The following is a 14636-nucleotide window of genomic DNA, read 5'->3' as shown; positions in this document are numbered from 1 at the left end:
TGCAGTGGAATAGTCAAGCCCAGAGGTGACAAGGGTACAGATGAAGGTTTCAGCAGCGGCTGAGCCGAGGCAGAGGTGGGACTTGGGCAATGTTACGCAAGTGGAAAGATGCGGTCTCGGTGATGGTGTCAAATGGGTGGCTGGAATACCACCTCGGAGACAGATATTACACCAAAGTACAATATTCGTCTGGTTCAATCTCAGGGACAGTTGCCAGAGAGAGCGATGGAGTCATGACCTGGGAAAGGAGTGTGTAGCAGACACCATTTGAATGAGCAAAAGGCTTCCTCTTTAGACTTCTGCTCATAGAACTGCACAGCTTCCGCCCTGCCCCGCCCCCCTCCATCCTGTAGCCAAGATGTGGGGAGGTGAGAGGTAGCAGTGGCAGGAAGAGGGGATGGGGAAACTGGAAGTGGTTAAGTATAATCGTCGAGAGAAAATGAGTTCATATTCTCAAACTGCCATTGTGGGATGAAGTTAGTTATAAAAAAATCTAGAAAGTTAAAAGAAAAGCTAAAGGTAAAAATCAACCCTGAAAGTGACAGATTGGGTCCTTTCAGGAAGGAAAGCTGTCACTCTTACTAAGAAAGGCCGACACACAAGTCCAGTCCACCCCAACGAGGCTGACTTTTAACTGCCCTTTGAAACAGTCCAGCAACACTAGCAGTTGTATCAAACCACCAAAGACGTGCTGGTTAGATGCATTGGTCATGCTAAATTCTCCCTCAGTGCACCCGAACAGGTGCTGGAGTGTGGCAACTAGGGGATTTTCGCAGTAACTTCATTGCAGTGTTAATGTAAGCCTACTTGTGACAAATTAATAAACTTTACTTTAAACCACTATGTGCAGTGGCTCAAGAAAGCCAATAGGGAGGTGCAGAATATTGAATCAGTCGTAGGTCAGGCTGTATCTTCAAGCTATGGATGCTGAGGTGACAGAATGTAGTTCATGACGCTACCCTGTTGTTCTAATTCAAACAGAGATTAAGTGCAGTACATAAATGACCTTCGCTCAGACTTCCTACAGCCATAAATTGAAAGGATTTGATGTTTTCTTTTCCCCAGTAAGGTCTCAGCAAGAATTGTGGTTTCACCCCCTCTGGGCTGTGTTCCCTTGTACCCCAGACCATACCCTGGGAAAGGTGAAGAGACCAATCTGATATCCAGCCCTTGCTGATTTAGGGCAGTCATATAGCTGCCTGGAGAGATGCCGAGAGTGATAAAGACACTGTCATAGCAGGGATGTGTTTCACCCCCAGTGCTGCAAGTTGGACACCTCCTGTCCCAGGAGCGGCAGCAGCACTGCCCTTGCAATGAATTGTCACCGTCTAAGTTTTGTGACCTCCATGTTTATATGTTTTACCCTCTCAGAACAACACTCTTCTCCCGTCAGAACACTGTGCAGGATTGGGACGAAAGGTCAAAGAAAATACAATTATTCGAACACAAGCAAATACTGAGCCATTTATAAAAAATAATTTATTTGTTTCCCATATGTACTACCAATCAAATCAAGTGAATTAAACTAAACTGCAAACCTTGGCGATCAAATACTGATCAACTCACTTCAACAAGTTATTTTCCCTATCCCAACTGCACCTTCCTCTCGGAGGTATTCCTTTCCCAACACTCCCACAGGCACCAGCTGCCCTGGTGTACCTTGCCCAGTGTAAATCTGGACCGGAAGCTCTGGCAAGCTATCCAATTGCGGAAGACATCACTGCCAACCTGTATCCTGTCCTCTGCTTGTATCTATAAATCACCAGCTGCGTGTCGCTGTTTAGGGATAACCAAGTCGAAGTATGGCCAATTTGATGTTACCTAGTCTTAGGGCTGCCCCCCATAACGCTTCCATTATGGCCCAAGTTCAGATCGATTAACTCAACCCAGACAGGGCTTTGAAGCGGGAATATTCTAAGCATTGAAGTTCCCTGTAGTTAGACTTGCTCTCTTTAATTGTAGACCTTTAGGCATGTTCACTTGTCTTAAGCAAAACCGAATTGCTCAAGTGTCTCAAAATGCTGCATTCACAATGACTTACAACAGGCATCCTGGAAGGAAGACAATTTTACACTTTGAATGGGGAAGTCTGTATTCAAAATGGTCCTGAAAAGAAGCAGTTTATCAGAATGCCTGGCTGCACTGTGCACCAGACGGCCAGGTCTGTGGCAGCCACGGGTCCTATGTTTGGGACGTTATGTCAATCAGGTAAGAATTAACGAAGGGTAAAAGCTTCCAGTTATCAGTCACAATGTCAACCTTCGCCATGTTGTCCAACTGCTCCACACTGAACAAAATATTGAATCGTGGGGGCAGGAACAGAAAGATTTTGTAAGACTCTGGGTCAGATTTCTGTGACACCACGTATTTTTGGAAATGTAAAGTTACGAGTTCACTCAGAGGTCTCCGAGTTGTCTGAAAGCAGAAGCGGCTCAGGGCAGACTGGCCGGAGTCAGGCTGGGCCAAGGATGTCCACAGCTGGTCAAAGAGGCTGGCCTTGATTTTCGAGGGCCAATTTGTCGGGACAGGAAGGGTCAGGAAGAGACGGGAGAAACCAACATTGAGGGGCTCGAGCTGACTGCAGCACGTGATGCCATTCTCCCTGGTAAAGATGGCATTTGCGTGCAAGGTGATGGGGAATGGCAGGCGAGGCTTGAGAGACAGGGAGAAACTGTGAGGCTCTCCATTGAAGAAGAGGCACGGTACATAGAGATCTCTCAGTGGCTCGTAATGGGAGTTCTTCAAGTCAAAATGCAAGTGTATGGTGTACACCCTGTGATAAGCGGGATCGACCCCCCCTGCAAAAGTCAGATGGAACTTCATCACAATTGTAGAGGAAACTCCAACCTTCTGGAACAGATCCAAATATTTTTCCAGGCACTCTCCTTCAAAGATCTTTTCGCTGGGGTTTCCAACTGGAATGAGGTGGGGGGAGTCTTCCTCTGGAACAGGAATGAGCTTTAGTACCGGATGCTTGATTGGAAGTACGGAAATTGAGAGACCTGCGCTCTCAGACATTAGGGATGAGAGTGATCGCGCCTTTGCCCGACTACAGTTGCCCGTCCCCACAGCCACAATTCCGGCTAGTTTCTCGTGGGAGAGGCAGGTGAGTAGCGCGTAATAGAAATGGGCATGATCCTGAATGTCAATATCTTGGAACTGGAGGTGGATGTGCTGCAGGAGGTCTCCCAGGTCTCTGAAGATGGGCTCCAGGTTCTGGTAATGCAGAATGCTTCGGCACACAGCCAGGACTGCCTTACCCATTCGCCAGTCGCCCAGACGGCACATGTCGGAAGCTCGAACCACGTTCAGCAAGAACTGAACGGTGGCCTTCTGCAATATGGTGGCTTCTTTGGCCACTCTTGCGAGCACTTTGAGGTGCCACATGAGCTTGTGAGCGGACAACTGCTTTGATGGGATCTCCACAATCAGCTTCTGCAAGGCCTCTGCCAATGAAACGGGCCATTTTGAATCTTCCAAGACGTTTTGGGTGCTATTGATGAGGTTGATCATGTGCGGAGCTAAGGTGCAATGCTTCTGGTACAATTTGACCATGTACTGGGTCAACTCCGCCATAAAGATTTCATTGGAGTGAAAGTAGCCTACAAATATATACACCGCACGGAAAAACGTCACAGTGTGTTCGCGGCTTCCCTTGGAGTCCACCAGCTTGTATAAAGACAGGAGGTAGTCAAAGATCTCAGCGAGCCCTCTATCCTCCTCAGCATTTTCCAGACACATGAGACTCACCACGTTGAGACATGACAGCATTGTGCTACTATCGTTAAATAGCGAGGGGAAAAGGCAGGCCGCCATCTTTGGGGTGAACAAAATTGGAAGATTCTCTTCCAGGTTCGAGTTGATGGGGCGGTTTTCCGGGAAGTGAAGTAGGCAGTCCATGTAGAAGAGTTTGAGAGGGTTGCTGAGCAGTGGGTGATGGGCCATGCAGACCAGACGCTTCAGAAGGAAGTTCTCATCCTCGACAGTGAAGAGACTGTCGGTGAAGGTGGCCTTCATGTGCAGCATGGTGTGCAGCAAGCAGATATCCATCGTCCCAAACAGACGCAGTAGCTGGGATCTAAAAATTGCCGGAGGGAGCGAGCGCACCAGAAGGACCACCTGGATCAATTCACGGAGCAAAGCAGCTTGGGATACTGGAGTGAGGAGGAAGGATTCCTCCAGCAGCAACGTCACGGAAGACTTCAACTCCTTTGTTTCGACGGTCGACGGGAGTGAGGAAAGATCAGTTGTCAGGGCGACGGCTGATAAATCCTGCGGTTTTGCCATTACTTTCCATTTGATCTCCTCATTCCTTGCCAACATCTCACGGACGGCGCCATCTGACACATTGCGCGACTGGGAGAGCGTGCGAATTGCGTTTTTCAACACTTGACTGTACAGCAACGTGTAGGCCTGGTGCAGAGAGGTGACCTCCTTTTGCTGGAGAGTATGCAGAAGCTCCAGTTTCCTCGACAGGAGCCCTGGGTAGCACGTTTCAAATTCTCGGAGGCAGTCGCACGCCACGGCCCGCAGAGGCCTAAAGCCCCCGCCGTACTTGCGATCGTTGGTGTCACACACTGCATCAAGCAGGTGCCCCATCAAGTTTTTCAAGACTCTCTCATTGCCTATCAGATGATCAGTGGCTATTACGACCGTGGTCATTGAGAGCAGCAGATGGCATTTCAGACTTACTGACTTGGGTACAACGGGCAGCTGTGAGTAGATGCTGAAGATGGACTCTGCTGCCCGTTCTGCCGCCTGGGAGTTGGTGAACAGCCATGTTGGAAACTCCTGAATAATGCCTAGGATCTGCGTCTAAAAAACAGACAAGAGGATTTTACAAACTAGAAGCTCATATTTTTCCATCAAAGCACACCAATCATTTTCAATCCCGCTGCCAGATTTCCTTCCAAAATGTCTCATTTTAAAATTGAAAAGGTGGGACAAGTTGTAGCCTAGGATGAGTTAATCAAACAGGAGCAGATAAATCAAGAGTCACTGGTTAGAAGATGTCAACATTGAGTGCTGGAAGGATTCTCGGAAGGGTCAGATGTAGACACCATCACTAGGCTTTAGGGCTGAATGGGTTACTGCAGGAAACAGTGCACTGAGACTTGATTTCAACACACTGAGGACACAGGAAACAAACACGCAAGACAATATGCTATTGGGCGGCACAGTGGCATTGTGGTTAGCACTGCTGTCTCACAGCACTTGGGACCCAAGTTCGATTCCAACTTTGGGTGACTGTCTGTGTGGCGTTTGCACATTCTCCCCGTGTCTGCGTGGGTTTCCTCCGGGTGCTCCAGTTTCCTCCCACAGTCTGAAAGATATGCGGGTTAGGTGGATTGGCCAAGCTAAATTGCCACTTAGTGCTAGGAGGATTTGGAGGGTAAATATGTGAGGTTGTGGGGATAGAGCCTGGGTGGGATTGTTGTCGGCGCAGGCTCAATGGGCTGAATGGCCTCCTTCTGTACCGGAGGGATTCTATGACAAATTATAAATCTAGTGATTAACGGCATGAGTTTAAAATCCTTTTCAGGAAAGGTGGACAATCAGTACAGGACAACAAAACACACTTGCAGGATCTCACATAATTAGCAATGATACTATGCCAGTAATGATCTTAAGTGTTTTATCATTGGTCTCTGGCTTTACTGCATCCAGATGAAGTGACCTCTGGAAGACAACATTGATTGCAACTCAGAGAAAACCTGATCTCTGGTGGACTGCAAAGTTCCCACTTAACTGGAAACGCTTTGCTTTATAACAAAAAGACATGGATGAATAAATATCTCTCTGACAGCTCATCTGTTAATTGTGCAGCGCAGCGTGGAAGTTGTATGCGTCAGGAACGTCCCTGGTTCAATGCCTGGTCTGTGCGGAATAAATTGCCATCAGTTAGGGCAACAAACAGGAGACAGAGTTGACTTCACTCTCTGTCTCCCTTCCTGTAATTCCTGTCCAGCTGAAAAGTAAACAGAGGGTGTACACTGAGTGATGCCATGACTGGATTCAGCTATAGGGGTCAAACAGTCTGTCGACACTCAATCAATCAATCAATCCCTGGGCTGAGACACAACAATGAGGTGTTGGATAGCAACCCGTGTTTCTAATAAAAAAGGTGAATTTTCAACATTAGGAGACACGTAAACAGGGTGCTTCAATTCCAAGCCAATCAACGGCTACTCTGTAATCTTCACTCAACTGGGACACAAAGGTATAAGACAGGGTGGTGGAGCACCTTAATGTTTTCACCAGTCTTCTCATCTGTCAAGACTTTCAGCAGATCACATACAAAGTTCTCGGCTGTCGTACTTGCAAGGAAACGTGCCGGATTGGCGTGGAATGCTGCTAACTTCTGGGCCCATTCATAATTAGACATGGCCATGGCCCTGGATTATTGCGAGAGAGAATAAGTCAAGTCAACACACATTGTTAGTTCTCCCCCTTCCTTTACCGGGTTAACCGGGCTGCAAGGAGGTGACAGTATTCATCACTACCCCAAGTCCTTCTCGATATTTACATGGTATTTAGATTATCATAGGTATTTATCACAGATATAAAATATATTTATCATAGACTACCACCATAGATAGAATCACAATGTTTACACAATCCCTACAGCGTTGGAGGCCATTCAGCCCATTGAATCTACACCACCTCTCTGATAGAGCATATTACCCAGGCCCTATCCCCGTAGCCCCACGTATTAATCCCCTAACCTACACATCTTGGGACACTAAGGGGCAATTTACCATGACCAAACCAACTAACCTGCACATCTTTGGACTGTGGGAGGAAACTGGAGCACCCAGAGGAAACCCACGCAGATATGCGGAGAAGGTTTGGTGACCGTCGCTCGTTCTCAGTACAAGTTCATGGAATAATACTCCCAAAACCATGCACCCATAAAGATGATCACACTCCGGCTCAGAGTTGTTCACATGTTGCACATTCTGGAGTCTTGGATGGGAAGGGGGGGCGGGGGGGGGCAATGTGAGGTGGAAGTGCCTGTTTGCAGTGTGTTGTATATATCTCCAAGTTGCTCACAGAATCAGATCTGAATGTTTTGATTGGGAATTTATTGAAGAAAAGGGGCAACAGCACTGAAACTCAGCATAGGCCCACAAAATACAAACAAGACAAACCAGTGGGTACGTGCCAGTGGCTTGGATTTCAGGGGCCAGATTGGCTGGGAAGGCAGTGGGGTCAGAGGGTTAAGATATAGCTCATAGCCTGAATGCCATACCAAATCGGAGATAATGGGTGGGAAGTTTTAAGTTTGTTAGTGTCACAAGTAGGCTTACATTAACGCTGAAATGAAGTTACTGTGAAAATCCCCTAGTCGTCACACTCCGGTGCCTGTTCGGGTACACCGAGGGAGAATTTAGCACCTAACCAGTACGTCTTTCAGACTGAGAGGGGAAACCGGAGCACCCGGAGGAAACCCACGCAGACACGGGGGGAACGTGCAGACTCCACACAGACAGTCACCCAAGCCGGGAATCGAACCCGGGTCCCTGGCGCTGTGAGGCAGCAGCGCTAACCCACTGTGTCACCGTGCTGAAACAATCTATCATTGATCAGAAAAACGATGGTGGTTGGGCCGAACATTGCACTACGCTGGTTAAATATAGAAACTCACAGGGAGCTTTGAGAGTGATGATGTATTTAATAATTTCCTCTTGTAGGACCAATTTGCCTTTGAAAAGATGCACCATCGAGTTCCAAAAGTGAAACACTGAGGATTCCTTCCAAAGGACTGGAACAGATTGTTTGAGAATGTCAAGTTCAAGTACAAGCTGGCTTGTGTCCTGTTTTGTACGGAATATAACTGGGTCAGCTGCCTTAGGGATCCTACCCTTAGGTTAACTCTATTCCTCTCACTTTCAGATGTTGACTGAATTGCCTCTGTGTTTCCAGCACATTCTGTTCATTGCATATCGAGGCCAGTCGAGAAACACACATCCCCAGGCATTGTAACATTCACCAACATTATTTTGACAGCTCGTTGTGAAGTGCTTTAAGGATGTTTTGGAGCTTTGATGAGGCATATATACATTTTATATATATATATATATTATATATATTTATATATATGAACACAAGCTCTTTTTAATATTCATGGAGCTGCTGCAACTGAATCAGATTAAAACGGCAGCAAAACAAGCACCATCTGGTATCGAGATGACAGGAGGTTTGGCACTGCATGTGGCGACAGGCATTCCTGCAAGAAAATATTACGGGAATCCTGTATATAAAAATTAGGATATCAAAACAGGCCAGGAGGTGCAATTCTTGCTGTTAGCAAGACTGGTAGAAAAGCCAATAACAACATGTATTTATATTTAATCTTCAACACCCAAGGAGCTTCATCGGAGCATTAAAGAGCAAAACTTTGACACCGAGCAATATGTGGCAAGTTTAGGGCAGGTAACCATTGGGTTTGTTGAAGAGATAGGTTTTAAGGAGTGCCTGTAAGGATGACAGAGAGGTCCTGAGGTTTAGCTGGTACAATCATCGCCTATGTTTCAAGTGCTGGTATGAAAGAAAGATATACACACATCTACTATACATGTGCAAGTATTTCTTTTAATTCATTCATAGGATGTGGATGTCGCTGGCTGGGCCAGCATTTATTGTCCATCCCGGAGGACAATTAAGAGGCAACCATGTGGCTCAGGAGTCACATATAGGCCAGACCAAGTAAGGACGGCAGATTTCCTTCCCTAAAGGACACTAGTCAACCAGATGGGCTTTTCCAACAATCGACAACAGTTCCATGGTCATCATTAGACTTTTATTTTCCAGATTTTTATTGAATTCAAATTTCGCCATCTGCCATGGTGGGGTTCGAACCTGGGTCTTCAGAGAATTACCCTGGGTATCTGGATTACTAGTCCAGCGACAATACCACTACACCACTGTCTCCCCAAGCTCCACAATTTCAGGACATCCCAAAGCGTTTCATAGCCAGTGCAATGTATTCACTGTTATAATGTAGGAAATTGGAGTGACTAACTTTGGGACATTCAGTTAGACCAGTTTAGGAAGTCTGGGAGAACAGAAAATCACCACTGGAGTGGGACTGGGATAGAGAATGCTACACCTGCACACACACACACACGCGCACGCACACGATCCAAAGGCCCAAGGGGCACAGATTCAAATCCCACCACACCCATCTGGTTCACTAAATTCAATTCACTAAAATCCAGAATTGAAAGCTAGCATCGGTAATGGTGACCAAAGCTATTATTGATTGCGGTAAAAAGAAATCGGATTCATTAACGTCCTTTAGGATACCTGGTCTGGCCTACGTGTGACTCCAGACCCACAGCAATGTGAATGACTCTGAATTAACTGCCCTCCGAAATGTTCTGGCAAGCCATTCAGTTCAAGGGCGACTAGGTTCAGGTGACAAATGCACCAATTGAAATTTTTGCCAACTACCTTGAGCTGTGTGATATCGAGACTCCGATGCTGCAGCCTTTCTGTGGAAAATCCAGCAATTTCAACAGTCCAATTAACGTGTAATGAAATGAAACCAGACAAAATGCTTCAAAAGGGAACTGGATAAGTAATTAAAGAGGAAACGTTTGCCGGGCTAAGGAAAAGAACCGGATAGTTGAACAGATTGGATTGCTCTACCAAAAAGCCAACATAACACTGTGGACCAAATCTCTTGGTGCTGAATCCTATATGAATGCTTTTGTATGGAAACTGGCAGGTTGGTAAATGCACTGCGTGCTATAGCACTAGACAAGGTGGTCACTGTGGACTGTGGGCTGTGCACAGATAGCAGCTCTCAGCCAGTTTCATAAAATCATTGAATCCTATAGTGCAGAAGACGACCATTTGGCCCATCAAGTCTGCACCAGGTCTCTGACAGAGCATCCCATCCAGGCTCTATTCCTGTAACACCACACATATTGGCCCAGCTAATCCCCCCTAACCTACACATTTTAGGACACTAAGGGGCAATTTAGCATGACCAATCCAGTCAACCCGCACATCTTTGGACTGTGGGAGGAAACCGGAACACCCGGAGAAAGCCCACGCAGACACAGGGAGAACATACAGACTCCACACAGTTACCCGAGGCCGGAATCGAACCTGGGTCCCTGGAGCTTTGAGGCAGCACTGTGTTAGCCACTGTGCCACCCCTTCATGCCGTTTGGTAGTACGGCAGCTGCAATTGGCCACCGACAGGACCTAGCTGGTTTGCGACACCCTTTGAAGGCAGGCAGCATACCAACATTCACCATCAAAGCCAACAGTTCAAAAATAGAGACTTCAACAAGATACTGTAGTTAGGGAAGGGGTTGAAGAGGAGTTAGGGAGTCAACATCTTCAAGAGGGAGAAGTGTAAGTGACACAACTAAAAGAGTATAACCGATAAAGACAGAGTGCAATTAACGTTGCCCAATCAAACAAAGTAAATCAGCAAACACAACAACATATCTGTACTTCCTCTTGTGCTTTCCTCCCAGTCTTGAGCCCTAGGTTTATTTATTAGTGTCACAAGTCGGCTTACATTAACACTGCAATGAAGTCATTGTGAAAATCCCCTGGTCGCCACACTCTGGCACCAGTTCGGGTACACTGAGGGAAAATTTAGCATGGTCAATGCACCTAACCAGCAAATCTTTCAGACTGTGGGAAAGAAACTGGAGCACATGGAGGAATCCCACGCAGACACGGGGAGAAGGTGCAGACTCCGCACAGTGACCCAAGCCGGGAATCAAAACTAGGTGCCTGGCGCTGTGAGGCAGCAGTGCTAACCACTGTGCCACTATGTCGCAGGAATGCCCTTGTGTAATTTGCAAAATCACTATTAAATTGATTTGATTTTTTAAATAATTTATTCTTTGATGGGATGTGGTCATTACCAGCTGGGTCAACATTTGTTGCCCTTCCCGAATTGCTCTTGAACTGAGTAGCTCGCTCGGCCATTTCAGAGAGTAGTTAAGAGTTAACCATATTGCTGTGGCTCTGGAGTCACGTTGACCAGACCAGATAGCAGATTTTCTTTCTTCAAGAACATTAGTAAACCAAGATGAGTTTTACGAGAATCGATACTTTCACAGTCACCATAACCAAGACAAGCATTCAATTCCACATCGATTAACTGAACTTAAATTCAACCAGTTTCAGTGGTGGGATTAGAGTCAGAGAGTTTTACAGCCCAGAAAGAGGCCCTTCAGCCCATTGTGTCAATGCCGGCCATCAAGCACCTATCTCAGTTGAACTCAGTTGACTGGCAGCTGGTTAGTGATGCAGAGCAACACCTACAGCGCGGGTTCAATTCCTGTACCGGCTGAGGTTATTCACGAAGGCCCTGCCTTCTCAACCTTGTCCATCACCTGAGGTGTGGTGATCCTCAGGTTAAATCACCACTAGTCAGATCTCCATCTCAGAGGTACCGCAACAGCAAAGCGGTTAAATGACCAATTAATCTGTCTTTGGTTGATGGGGAAATGTTGACCAGGACACCAGAAACTCAAAAGATACCAAGTGGATCTTATGATCATAGAATGGTTATACTGTAGGATGCAGGAGGCCATTCAGCCCAGAGCTGTGCTGGCCCTCCAAAGAACCAATTTGCCTGCTGCCACTGCCTTTTCCCCCAGAGTTCTGCACATTCAGCCTTTTCTAACTCCCTTTTGAAAGCCACATGCACCATGTGGCACAGTGGTTAGCACTGCTGCCTCACACAGCGCCAGGCACCCGGGTTCGATTCCCGGATTGGGTCACTTTCTGTACGGAGTTTGCACATTCTCCCCATGTCTGCGTGAGTTTCCTCCGGGTGCTCCGGTTTCCTCCCACAGTCCGAAAGACGTGCTGGTTAGATGCATTGGCTATGCTAAATTCTCCCTCAGTGTACCCGAACAGGCGCCGGAGTGTGGCAACTAGAGGATTTTCACAGTAACTTCTTTGCAGCATTAATGTAAGCCTACTGGTAGCACTAATAAATAAACTTTAAACCCTCCTCCCTCTGCCACACTCTCAGGCTGTGCAGTCCAAACCCTAACCCTAATAAGTAGGGACACCAATAAATACTTTATTTAACCCACTTGGAAAAGTTTTTTCCTAATGTTGCCCTTGCTACTGTTGATAATTCCCTCAAATCGGTGCCCTCTCTGGTACTTGTTGTTCCCCCTCCTTTTGGGGAGCTGCCCCTTTTACTTTATCGCTGAGTTAATTGGAGTTGGCTTATTTGATTTGCCCTAAAAGAGGCCTCTGGTACTTGTATCAGCTGAACAAGCCAGGTGGAGCCTCAGGTGAATGAAGTCTCAGGGCCAGCGACAGGGCAGCACTCCCTCAGCACTGCAGCACCAGCCTGGATGAAGGGCTGTCTGCCTCCTGGCCTCAGGCACTGGCTGACTGGAGTCAAGCTGGGAGTCTGTAACGCAGTCCCGGGAGTGGGGGGGGAAATGGGTAAAACTACCCCCCTGACCCCGGGGTAAAGCCCGGGCCCCAGCTCCCATTCCCTTCAGAGCTTCTATCTCAACCAAACCCCCACAGCCCTTTCCTCACCGTCCTTGGAAACGCCGCTCCGCACAGGCCCGAGTCACATGACACACCCGCCGGGCCGGACGTGACGTAATTGCGGGGCACTGCAATTCACCGCTGGGGGGGGTGCCATCTTTGATATGGGCGGAAGCATCATGAGCAACTTTGCCACACATTGAATGATCCTTGTTTTCCCTTTATTGTTTCCCTCCAATGGATCTATTTACTTTGTTGAAACATTAAATTGAAGCCAGCTATTTGACATTAATGGCAAGGAATGTCCAAATGTCTCCTCAGACTGTCGCATTTTAAAATTGTTTCATGTTTTAAGTTTATTTGTTTGTTAGACACACATACACACACTCACTCTAGGCCTCCTAGGTTAGTAAAGTTTCAGGTTCACTTGATACTTAGGGTTTCCCCTCATAGTTTCCCAGTAGGGAATTGTCATAGAATCTCTACAGTGCAGAAAGAGGCCATTTGGCCCATCGGTTCTGCACCAGCTCTTCGACAGAGCATCTTAACCAGGCCCACTCCGTCCCCATACCACCCCCCACACCCCCATTTACCTGCTAATCCCAGTAACCCACACATCTTTGGACACTAAGGGGCAATTCACCATGGCAAATCCACCTAACCTGCACATCTTTGTAGTGTGGGAGGAAACTGGAGCACCCGGAGGAAACCCACGCAGACATGGGGAGAATGTGCAGACAGTGATCCAAGCCGGGAATTGAACCCGGGTCTCTGGCATTGTGAGGCAGCAATGTTAACCACTGTGCTGCCCCATTTATTATGTTAAAATGTATCTTTTCTTCCCAGGTGAGTTTGAATGTGATGGTGTCTTATAATTTAATCAGGGATCCCAAGTTGTTGTGGCAACATGCACTTTTACATTCATGTGCTAGTCTGGAGCTGTGTGGATAGTGATGGCACAGATTTCATATTCTTTCCATCAGATGATTGAACAGGAATCTCTCCAGGTCTTACTACCTGCCATTGGCATGTTGGCTGGATTTGCAAGGTGATACTCCACCTGTTTGGCCACATTGTGAACGTACATTCCTTGGGTATCAAGTCCTGGGGTGGGACTCAAACTGGATTCTGGCTTGGCGGTAGGGACCTTACCCACTGTGCCACAAACCCTTCAGTTTAATTGTAAAGGATTTGAAACCTTTGCCACTATTTTTTCTGTAAATAAAATCCACTATTTCCATTTGATCTTTAACAATGGTTACAGAGAGCTACAGTGATTTGGTAAGCCATTCCAATTATCAATTTATGAGGTGATTATCACTTCCTGTGACTTGGAACCCTCTGTGGACCAGTCTGATACTGTTCCCAAGTATTGTTGGAAGTCCTGACTTATTACTTCATACATATCTGTCAATGCATTCAATTTAAAGCCTTTGACTTTATTTACAAAATATTTGAGACCTACTCAACTTCGAGAATTTCTCCCAGCCTTATATGTTTTGTGTAAGATTCGCAACTCTGGCCTTTGACATATCCCACTCTCCCCCACCCATCATCTTTCACTTCTGAAGCTCTTTCAAATATTTGTCATCTTTCTCCCTGAGGAGCTCTTGTGGCGCCGTGGGTAGTGTCCCTGCCTTTGAGTGAGAAGCTCCGAGTTTGACTTCCACCCCAAGACTTAATGGCCAAGGAAGGTATGTTCGTAACTTGGCCAAACGGGTTGTGTAACAACCTGCAGAATCCTTTCAACACATGCCAATGGCTGGCGGTAAAAGCGGGAGAGATGCCTGGTCAGCCATTCTTGATGCAGTGGCGCCCCTTAAGCTATAAGCCTCTGGCAACAGACTAGCGACCTGTTCCAGGAAAAAACCTCACCACGGGAAGAGATGAAAGTCTGCCTTGTGCGGGAAGAGAAACAACAACCTTTCTCCCTGAATTCAAAATTAAGTCTCTTCAAATCTATCCTCCTGACTACTATCTCATTCTGAAGCGCCTTGGGAAAGGTGTTCTTTTGTTATCCCACTGCTGCAAGGAGATTCATTTGGTATTGTTCCTGAGTGTTGCCTTTGGCCCAGTCTTATCCCGCTGGCTCCAATAGAGATGGATGAAATGGCTTTTTATAATACTGATAGCTGGTATTA

The 14636-nt window shown here is 46.8% G+C and overlaps 1 protein-coding gene across 1 annotated transcript; it reads right to left on the bottom strand.

The window, feature by feature from the left end:
* Positions 1-1461: 1461 nt before the first annotated feature.
* ap5b1 (adaptor related protein complex 5 subunit beta 1) lies at positions 1462-12593 on the bottom strand. The gene is made up of 3 exons (XM_078239073.1): positions 12544-12593; positions 6245-6395; positions 1462-4815 (listed from the first exon to the last, which is right to left on the bottom strand). The coding sequence occupies exons 2-3, from the start codon at positions 6389-6391 to the stop codon at positions 2182-2184; spliced, it is 2781 nt and encodes a 926-aa protein (XP_078095199.1). The 5' UTR covers positions 6392-6395; positions 12544-12593; the 3' UTR covers positions 1462-2181.
* Between the last annotated feature and the right edge of the window lie 2043 nt (positions 12594-14636).

This window comes from Mustelus asterias, chromosome 22, assembly GCF_964213995.1.
Source record: "Mustelus asterias chromosome 22, sMusAst1.hap1.1, whole genome shotgun sequence".
NCBI classification, from domain to species: Eukaryota; Metazoa; Chordata; class Chondrichthyes; order Carcharhiniformes; family Triakidae; genus Mustelus; species Mustelus asterias.
The sequence above is the reverse complement of the archived record's forward strand: the minus strand, read 5'-3'. Positions and strand labels throughout refer to the sequence as shown.